Source organism: Vombatus ursinus, unplaced genomic scaffold, assembly GCF_900497805.2.
Source record: "Vombatus ursinus unplaced genomic scaffold, bare-nosed wombat genome assembly UNPS02014821.1, whole genome shotgun sequence".
NCBI lineage: Eukaryota > Metazoa > Chordata > Mammalia > Diprotodontia > Vombatidae > Vombatus > Vombatus ursinus.
This window is the reverse complement of record NW_020954599.1, coordinates 40,341,515-40,352,543: the sequence shown is the minus strand read 5'-3', so window position 1 is coordinate 40,352,543 and position 11,029 is coordinate 40,341,515. Positions and strand designations below refer to the sequence as shown.

At 40.2% G+C, this 11,029-nt stretch overlaps 1 protein-coding gene across 3 annotated transcripts in view; it reads left to right on the top strand.

Annotated features, from left to right (window-relative positions):
• Window positions 1-313: 313 nt before the first annotated feature.
• NEIL3 (nei like DNA glycosylase 3) overlaps window positions 314-11,029 on the top strand; it is a 52,950-nt gene continuing 42,234 nt past the window's right edge. For all 3 annotated transcript variants that reach the window (XM_027837358.1, XM_027837359.1, XM_027837357.1), the window contains exon 1: window positions 314-520. In XM_027837358.1, coding sequence (XP_027693159.1) covers window positions 362-520 — 159 coding nt within the window. In that variant the 5' untranslated portion in view covers window positions 314-361. The remainder of the gene's footprint in view (window positions 521-11,029) is intronic.

Here is an 11,029-nt window from a genome sequence, read left to right as displayed (position 1 = left end):
ACTGCCATTCTAGGATTCTAAGGGCCTGGTGGAAACAGGAAGGAGAGAAGACACACTTCTGCACCAAGAGCCTATCCCCAGCCTACCAGAAGGCCAACCTAGGTCACGCCCACTTGATCACCCTCTCCTCTGGGCCAATAGACAGCCCCCCGAGGGCGGGGATGGGCCGGAGCCTGAGGCCTGGAGCCCGCTGGTTGGGTCGCAGCTCCCATTGGCCCCTCCTAAGCCGACTCGGGAGCTGAAGTCCGGAGGAAGCTTTGGGGCGGAGCTCAGCGCGCGGGAGATTTGACCGAGAGGCGCGGGGAGGCTCCGGGCCAGGCACAGCTGGCGGCGCAGCCAGGGAAGAGAGCCAACCGGGGCAATGGTGGAAGGGCCTGGGTGCACACTGAATGCAGAGAAAATCCGGGCTCGGGTGCGCCCGGGCCAGGCGGTGACCGGTGTACGAGGAAGCGCGTTGCAGCCGCCCGGGGCACCCTGGCCCCCAGCAGCTTGCCCCGGGGCACCTGCATCCTCTCCCTGGGTAAGCTTACCCCGCTTCCGTGGCGTTGAAGAGGGAGAACCGTAAATTTAGGGTTAGAAGAGACCTTTGAGCTCATCTAGTCCTGCCTCTCCCCCTTTTTACAAATGAGAAAATTGAGGCCTGTAAAACAACTTGCCCAAGATCCTCCGGGTAGTAATTGGCAGAATCAAAATTGGAACCCAGGTCCTTTGACTCCAAATCAAACTTTATTCCCATCTAGGGGCGACCCTCCCCTAAAGTGCCCTCTTCCTACTGGGTTTCCCTGGGGCCTGAGTGCTCTGCTTCCTTCCTGGTTCAGACACACCTGTGCTTGGAAAACACCCCCGCGTGCCCAGTTTCCAGTGTTTGCTACTGTTACTCAGGGGACAAGCCCCAGCCTTGTTTGTTCCTAAAGTTGTTCCTTCCGGAAATTCAGTCCCAAGTTGAACTTTCTGGCTTTTCTTTTCCACTGTACCAGGTGTTTTATTTCGTAGATTTTTAGAGTAAGAATGGTCCTTAGTATCCTCAAATTGCCTTCTATTTATTTTGGTATATCTTTGTTTAAACTTATAAATGCCCTCTTCAACAATAGAATATGAGCTCTGTGAGGCCAGAGACTGCTTCATTTTGTCTTAGAATCCACTGCACCTAACACAGTTCTGATGCATATTAGACATTTCATAAATGCTTTTTAACTGATTGAGCTAATGGGAACTGATGACTGATACAGCCAGGATTCCTGCTTAAAACCTTTCTTGTAGAACCATAAAGAGTCTAGAAGAATCTTTGAGATGACATAGTTTCATTTTGCAGAAAAAGGCAGAGAGAGAAGAAGTGACTTGGCCAAGATCACACTGCTAAGTAGTATGGTATAGTATAAGAAACAATTAGAAGACCAGAAGTTCAACCAGGAACTGCATCACAGTGGGCCTTAGTTTCCTCATTTATAACGTATGCAGGTTAGATGATGATTTCTGAGGTTCTCAGCTATAATGGTCTGTGATTCTGTGAAGTGGCCTTGGGAGCAGTGGGTTATTTCTCTGCTCTCTTCCTCCCCTTTTAAAGTTGATGGATACACTTACTTTGAAGCTTTCAACTATAATTTCCCTTTTCTGCCTCTCTTAATGTTCCACAACTCTACAACTGATATATATTTCACACCTAATATGTAACACTTCAAATGCATACCAGAGGCTTAGTTCAATTTTCCACTCACCACAATTTTGCATTCTAATAAATATCTCTTGGGACTTATGCTTCCCTGAAGTGAAGTTAGCGCCTTATTTATTTATTTATTTTAAATTTGCTTTAGCACAGCTATTACTGCTAGCTTTGTGATGCTGTAGCATTCATTGAAGATGAGGGGGCATTCCTTTGGTAAGAACTTAGAATCTATTCTTAAAAGATTCAGTTTGAGCCGTCCTGCAGAAGAGCCCCCAGGAGGTATGGCTTGTTGAATGTTACTGGATGGCTTTCACATTGTAGTATATATTAATTCTGACTGCAAAACTCTTGCCCTCGAAGGGAAAGGAAAGTAGCCAACCATGAAAACTAGCATACCTCCTCCCCTTCCCCTCCCCCCCAACAAGCTTTAAAAAGAAATTGATTCAACAAATATTCATTGACCACCAATTATGTTACATGTATGGAGTCTCAAGAAATCATTCTACTGGCTCCCTTCAAGTCCCAGCTAAAATCCCACCTTCTACAAGAAGCCTTTCCTAATCCTCTCCTAATGCTAATGCTTTCCCTCCATTGACAGTCTCCAATTTATCCTGTGTATAACTTATTTGTACATAATTTGCATCTTCTTTCCCCCATTAACTCCTGGAGGAGGGACTGTTTTTTGCATTGCTTTGCCTCTCTAGACACTTCAGGGTGCCTGGCACATAAGGAGGTACTTAATAAATACTTGTTGACTGACTGATTAGTCCTAAATAAGTAGAGTAAGCTTTACATGTTTAACTTTTTTCTTTTTTGAGGGGGATGTTAGCCTTAGTGGGAAGTTTTATCTTCATGTTAGAAATTATCAGTTAAGTCAAACCTCTAATTTTTTAGATGGAGAACCTAGGAAAATTGAAGTGATTTGCCCAGGGACATGGCATCATGGATTTCAGAGCTAGAAGGGGCTTAGAGGTTATCTAGCTCAAACTCTTAATTTTACAGATGGAAACTGAGGTCCTTAACCAAGGTAATATTGGAAATAAATGACAAAACCAGGTTTGAAATTAGGTTTTCTGACTCCAAATTCAAGTCAAATAACGAAACTCATAAGTGGCAGATCCAGGACTTCCAACCCAGGTTTACTATATTTACTATAATTAATGATATATAGATAGCTAACATTTCTATAGAATTTAAGATTTACAAAGCACTTATTATCTCCTTTTGTCCTCAGAACAATCCTGGGAGGTAGATGGTATTTTCCATTTTACACATGGAGAAATCCTTGACTGTCTCACTAAATAGGAAATCATTAAAGCTTTGGGGTTTTTGGGGGGTGGGTTGAAGGTAGTGGATAGTCAAAACTCTTTCCTATGAAGATTATTGTCATCTATGTGAACGCTATTAGAGTGGGGAGAGACTGGTGGCATAGAGAACCTGAAGAGATTTTCATGTGGCTATTATCAGTTTGCATTTCCTCCTTTGAAAATTATCTGCTATGTTCTTTGACCAATTTTCCATTGGGTAGTGCATGTTACTCCTATAGAAATGACTAGTTCTTTTAAATTCTAGATGTCAGATTTTAATCTTTTTCAGCTGAGGACTCTGCCTTCTTGAGAAAACTGAGGCCATTCAGCATGAACTCTCTCTCCTTCCCTTCTCTTTAAAAATTCCTTTACACTGTCATTCCCCAACTCTATCGTCCTTTCCCCGTCTCTGACAATGATTTGGCCCTTCTTCATGTAAAGGCCGGTCCTTCTATGTGTATACTTGATCAACCCCCTTAAGCTATTCTCCTGTGTCTCTCTTCCCTTTCACAAATTCCTAGAAAAAGCTACCTACACTGGTGCCTACACTTACTCTCTCATTGTCTTCTAAAATATCTGTAATTTGGCTTCTGACCAGATCATTCAGCTGAAACTGTTCTCTCTCACATTACCAGTGATCTCTTACTTGCTAGATCTAATGGTCTTTTATTCAGTCTTCATCCTTCTGGGCCTATTTGCTGCATTTAACTCTGTTAACCACCTCTTGGACATTCTCTCTTCTCTGGGTTTTCTTAATGCTTTCCTCTCTTGGTCTTTCTCTTGCCTGACTCTTCCTCCTCAATTTCCATTTTAGCTCATTCATACCCTGAGGGGCAGCTAGGTGGCACAGAAGATGGAGTGCTGGGCTTGGATTCAGGAAGACTAATCCTGAGTTCAAATCTGGCCTCAGACACTTACCAACTTGAGATCCTGGACAAGTCACTTAACTGGGCAAGCCTCAGTTTCCTCATCTGTAAAATGAACTGGAGAAGAAAATGGCAAACCACTCCAGTATCTTTGCCAAGAAAATCCCAGATGGCGTCACAGAGTCTGACACAACTGAAATGACTGAACAACAACTCTCTAATTGTAGATATTCCCCAAACTGTCTCCTGGATGTCTTCTCACCTCTCTGCAAATTCTGTCTGGGTAACCTCAGCAACTCCCATGGGTTTAGCTATCCTCTCTTTATGGATGATTCACAGATCATTGTAGCCAGCCCTAGTCTGTCTTCTGCGTACTAGTCAGCATCACCTACTGAACATTTCACACTGAATATCCTAAAGATATCTCAAACGCAACACATTCTAGACTGGATCTTTCCTCCCTAAGTCTTCTCTTCTTTTAAACTTCCCTGTTTTTGTTGGCAGTACCCCAATTCTTCTGAGCCCCTGAGTTTTTAACTTAGCATCATGTTGTACTCCTTAGTCTTCCTCATCCTACGTATCAAACAGTTGCTGCATCCACATCAAACTCAGCAACACCTTTCATAACTCGGATCTTCTCATTACTTTACAGTTACCAGGACCTCACTACTACTCACCTAGACTATTTCAGTGGCTTCCTAATTCATCTCCCTGCCTCAAGTCTTTCACCCATCATCATCCATCCTCCACACTGCTGCCCAAGAGATTTTCCTTAAGCCCAGAGTTGACTGTCATTCAGCTACTTTTTAACAATTAAATTACATTTTTCAATTAACAAAACTATACTCCTTAAACCCACCTCTTTAACAAAAGAATGGCAGAGAATTTTCTCATCCTTTCTCTGGTGCCATGCTTGGAGGCCTCTGCTTGCAGAATATCTGTTTTAGCTGCTGAGCAGATGATGGATTGGAGAGATAAGAGACTAGAGATTGGGAAACCAGTTAGGAGGCTTTTGCTTATTATTGGTGTTTGGGGTTTGTTCACTATTGTGAATATACAGGCTATTACTTACTTCCCCTGCCAGGGAGATTTTTTATATATATAATATTTATTATATTAAAAGATTATATATATATAAATATAAATATATACATGTATGTGTATACAGGCTATTATCTACTTCTCCTGCCAGGGAGATTCCATTCATTTGAATTGGGCTCTTACAAGATGATTGTACAAGAGAGCAGCACAACCTGGTACTCAGGCCTTACTAATGATTACCCAATTATTATCATGTCACTTACAACGTGGTAATGAGATAGCCCAAAGAAGTCAAACCCCATAGACAAGAGGAAATAAACTTAAACTGTGCTGGAAGGGACTTAGTTGAGAAAATAAGAAATTATTACCTCATTGGGAAAGATAACAGAAACTAGGATGGATCACAGAAGTTAAAACTGTACATCTACTCTTTTAAAAATTAGATTTTAGAGCAAATGTTCAGTTAGAATCTCAACTCTCAGTACACTCTTAAATATTTTTTTCTCTGACTTTTCATTTTCTGGTCCTTTTGATCTGAAGGATAATCTTTGGTTAAAACATAATGAATGGAAAGATGTTTTTATGGAAAGATGAACTCTGAAAGATGGCAAATTTTATCTACCTCAGGCAAGATCATGTAATAGTGTAAAATAGTGTACGTGTTAGTGTAGTATTTATTAAATGACTGCTGCGTGCAGGGCACTGTGCTTATTGCTGGAGGTACAAAGAAATGCAAAAGACAGTCTCTTCCTTGGAAGAGACAACATGTAAACAGATATGTACAAACGAGCTACATATAGCATAAATAGGAACCAATCAACAGGCAGAAGCAAGTAGAGGGATTGGGAAAGGCTTCCTGTAGAAGGTGGGACTTTAGCTGGGTGTTGAAGGAATCCAGGGAAGTCAGGAGGTGGAGCTGAATAGGGAGAACATTCCTGGAATGAGAAACAGTCACTGAAAATGCCTGGAGCCAAGTGTCTGTTTCAAGGAACAGCAAAGAGGCCAGAGTCACTAGATAGAGGATTACTTAGTAGGGTATAAGGTGTATAAAGACTAAAAGGGTAGGGGAGGCCAGGCTATGAAGGGCTTTGAATGCCAAACAGGATTTTATATTTGATCCTGGAGGTCATAGGGAACCATTGGAGTTTTTGGAGAAGGGCAGTGACTTATGCAGACTTGTGCTCTAGGAATATCACTTTGGTGATATTTTGGTGAATGGAGAATGGACTGGAGTGGCTAGAGACTTGTGGCAGAGAGAGCAACCAGTAAACTATTATAATAATCTAGGGATAAGATGACTAGGGCCTGTACTAAGTTGGTAGTAATGTCAGAGAGAGATGTTGGAAAGGTGAAATGGATCAGCCTTTGCAACAGATTGGATATGAGGGAGGAGAGAAGAGGTTTGAGAGACAGTGAAGAGTTTAGGATGATAACTAGGTAGTGAGCCTGGGGGACTGGAAGAATGGTGGTGCCTTCTACTCTATACTATACTGGAGATATGTATATATATGTGTGTGTGTGTATGTATATATGTATATATGTGTGTGTGTGTGTATATATATATATATATATGTACTATAGTGAAGTTTGGAAGGGGAGAGGTTTTGGGGAGGAAAGATAATGAGTTCAGTTTTGGATGCTTTGAGTTTGAGATGTCCAATTGGCAATTGGAGGTGTGAGACTTGAAGTTAGAGAGGTTGGGGCTGGTTAAATAGGTTTTTGAGAATCAAATGAATACTTGAATCTGTGAGAGGTGATGAGATCACCAAGTGAAGTGGTCTAAAGGGAAAAGAAAAGAAGATAACCCTGGACAGCGCCTTGTGGGACACGCATGATTAGGAGTGATGTGGATAAAGATCCCACAAAGAAACTGAAACAGAATAGTCAGGTAGGAGGAGAACCAGGAAAAAGAATGCAGTGTCGGGAGAAGCTTGGGAGAAGAGATTGTGAGGGGTTAGGGTTCTCAATGTGAACAACAATGTCAAAGGCTGCAGAGAGGTCAAGAAGCACAAGACAGATCCCATGTTTTCTAGGCATTTGTGACAGAAAGCTGAAGATGCTAAAAGGTTTCTGCCATATGTTTGAAACATTTATTATTCCACAGAGCAGCATTTAAAGCATACTTAAGGAAACCACATAATACGTTCCTCATACCATTGCACTAAGCAATTGAAGCCTAAATTACAAAAGGCACCCTAAGAAACATTTCTTTAACTTTAGATTAAAAAAAATAATAACATGGTGCAAGAAAAGAAACGGAGTTATTAGTAATTATCAGTGGATTTCCAATTCTCTATTTTCCATATAACTTAGCATCTCAGCTTTGAATCAGTGAAATTAAAAAATATATATTTTGATAATGATATTTCAACATAATCGGTTTTCTTTATAATCCTATGTATATTCTTTAAAAACATTCAAGTCAACAAATATTTATTGCATGTTTACACTAGGAACTGGGCTAAATTTTGGGAATATAAATGCAAGGAAAAAGGAAAACCGTATTTGCTCTTCAGCTTATGTCCTTATGGGGGAAGATTACATAAAACTGAAAAACATGGATTCTGGGAAGGTGAGCAGAGGCTTCATCAGACTGCCAAAAGGGTCCATGACATGCGAAAATGTGAGGAACTCTTGCCATAAAGTATATCTCTTCAGTCTAATTTTGCAAATATATATATATACATACATATACATATATATGTGTATATATATATGTATACACACACACACACACACACACATATACACACACACACATATACACACACATATGGGACAGCTAGGTGGTGCAATGGATAGAGCAAAGGCCCTGGAGTCAAGAGGACCTGAGTTCACATGTGGCCTCAGACACATAACACTTACTAGCTGTGTGACCCTGGGCAAGTCACTTCACCCCATTGCCTAGCAACAAAGAATAAAAGTAAAATAAAATAAACAGTCCACCTAACAGGTTGTCTTTATATAATAACTCAACTTTATTTTTAGTACACACCAGTATGAAAACACTGGCCATATAAGCAGTACCATAACTATTGGTTAGGTATTCTATGAGTTTGTAGCTGCAGTACTGTTGCATAATCTTACACATAGCAACATAAGCACATTTTGTAAAACTCTATTGGATGTTGCAGAAACCTTATGTCAAGAAACAACTCTGGAATATCAATGAAACATCTAATTGATGAGCTGTGAAGAATCATTCTTCTAGTTTCATTTAGTATCATAGAATTTTAACCCTGGACAGGGACCTTACAGATGATCAAGTCCTATTTCTTCATTTTATAGATAAGGAAAGTGATTTGCCTTGCTTGAAACACATTCCCTCCATGTAGCCTTCTTAAAATGCAACCAAAAACTATTAACCTACAAGGTAATGCCCAAAGAGATAATATAATTGAAAAATCATTGGCCTTCAAAAGATAACGAAACAAAGCCTAAATAATATTTTTCAGGTCCTATAAAAAAGATAGTTTCCTAGAAGTATTTCAGGGGCAAAGTGTAGATAAATTGAATAAAGGAACCACCCATTTAACTCAATTAGACATGTGATCGGGCAGCTAAGTGGCACAGTAGATAGAGCTCTGGACCTGGAAGACTTGAGTTCAAATGCGTCCTCAGGCACTTAGTAGTTGTGTGACCCTGGGCAAGTCACTTAATCTGGTTTGCCTCAGTTTCCTCATCTGTAAAATGAACTGAAGAAGGAAATTGTAAACTACTCTTGTATTTCTGCCAAGAAAACCCCAAATGGGGTCACAAAGGGTCGGACAGACTGAAATGACTAAACAACAACAACAAAAGACATATGATTACCAAGCTCCAAAGCTTCTAGGTCAAAGAAAAAGTAATGTAAGGGGTCTAGTCACATACTTAGGAACTCTAGTCAAAATCACTCACCATCAACAATGAATAAAAACAGAAATTGGAATATGATATTATGCCAAAGAGGAAATCAATTGTACTGAAGGATAATTTATTTCAAAACAATATAATTCTGTAAGAAAAAAATGATATTTTTAACAACTGAAAATTTCCCAATTTTCCTTGTTGAGAAACTTCCTTGTTGGGAAAGTATTATAGATAATGAAACAGAATCAATATTAAGTATATGTTTTCCAAATTGTATAATATCTAAGTACTTAAAGGAAAAGATAAATGTCCATGATTTGAATTAACCTCTTTCAGACTTCAATAAATATATCCAGGAAGATGGGGATTATAACATTATGAAAAGAAAGTTATAAAAATTAATATGGTTAGAGCTTTGGGAATTCCTGAATTGGAATGAATAGGAGTATACCTCATTTTTAACAAGACACAGTGCCTTAACAAGGGAGTAAAGATTCCTGACAGTATCTCCCCTTCAGAGACCTGTGACTTACAGTACTGCTCTGGGTAGGCCTCCAGTTATGGGTGTTACATGTATGTCTGTGCCTGTGCATCCCTGCTACTCTCTGCTCTCTGTTGCTTGCCTCCTTCAGACTCTGCTGCTCTCAGCAGGCATCTCTAGTCACCCTTCACTTCCACCACTTCATAGTCACTTTGCTATCATTGACATCCTTGGCAGCGTCTGTTGGGTAGCCTACTATCAGCTCCTCTGTATTCCCTGGTCTAGTCACTTAGCAGTTCCATTTGCCTCCAGGAAATGCTCTATATCACCTGGTTTTACTGCTCAGCTTATAGCTCTCGGCAATTCTGTTCTTCAGTAGAAGTAACCCAGTCACTTTTCATGGGACCAAGCCAATATGGGGCAAATCTCTTAGTGTGTTCAAAGAATAACCACCATTATATAGTAAACATTATATAATAACCATTATTTTTGAGCCTATTTTTGTGTATAGTATCCATTCCTCCAAAACATCACGCTGATTTAGGGTATGGGAAGATGGCTGTGGGGGCCTCTCCTTCTTGTACCAGAGAAGCAAAACTGTTTCTAATCCTAGAAGGCCTAACAAGGCATGTGATGAGTCATTGCCACCAGCCTTCTCTGGTCTCAGCATTTCTGTGATTTGCTGCTCCCTGTTGGTGTCATCACTTCCTAATAGGTCTCAGGGTTTGGAGGGAATATCTCCTGCTGTCTTCCAAGTTGTTCCATTGTCCCCTGTCTTGCCTCCATGTCAGTGGGGCTGTTTCTGTAACATCAAGAAAAACGGGAGCAGATAAAGACTAGCATGAGTGAAATCTACATAATTAAAGCGCATTTGCATCAAGGAAAACCATATCAGTGACTTTCTTCCCCTTGCTTTGATGCATCCATGACTTTTTTGAGTGGAAGTACTCCCTCCACTGATGCAAATCATGTTCATTCCATGCCTTCTGCAATTCATGTTGAGGTTTTTGTATTAATCTTTCATAGAAGATCAATTATTCAGAAGCCTTTGTTCTTATTGTTTTAGTATCTCAGCAATTCCTCTAGGCCATGCAAATTGCCTGCCTCTTTTCTCTCATTCAGCTCACATGATCAGTCTGCCTCCTTTGTTGATCATACACATCCTTGATAATACCTTATATTGGTCCCTGTGCACAGGTTACTGTTGGTGACAAGCTACAGTCTACTTGTCTCTCCATGCTTCTTTCCATTTCCCAGTGGCTTGTTTGGAATTTAAGTTCTTCTGATGATAGCTGTATAATTTGCAGCCCCATGGCGTTATTAATGGAAAATTGGCATGAAAAAGATGGTCTTTTGCTGTGGTGGGAAGTTAGAGATCAATGAGAGCACTAATTACTCATTTTCACACAGGTAGTCCAGTATGATGTCCTTCCTCTTCAGTTTCATTTTATTCATTTAAAATCAATTCAGTATGCTACTTCACTAGTTTAGGCTGCTCATTCAGTTGCATGCCATTCATCCACTTTATTTTTCAGGGTGGATGGTTACACTGATCTTTTTTTGTATCATTGGAGATTTCTCTGAGGAGCATATAACATTCTAGGGTTCAGTACAATTAATACATCATCTAGGAATAGAGAACCTCATCAAGGGGACATTATTTTATTTTCCCCTTGCAATGAAGAAACCTGCTGGAATAATTTCTGTATAATAATTTTGACATATGCCAGTCTACAGAGAGCTTTAAAGGCTATATTTCACAATCCATCTAGTGAAATGCTTGCTTGAAGTCAATATACAATATATACAGTAGGACCTACAC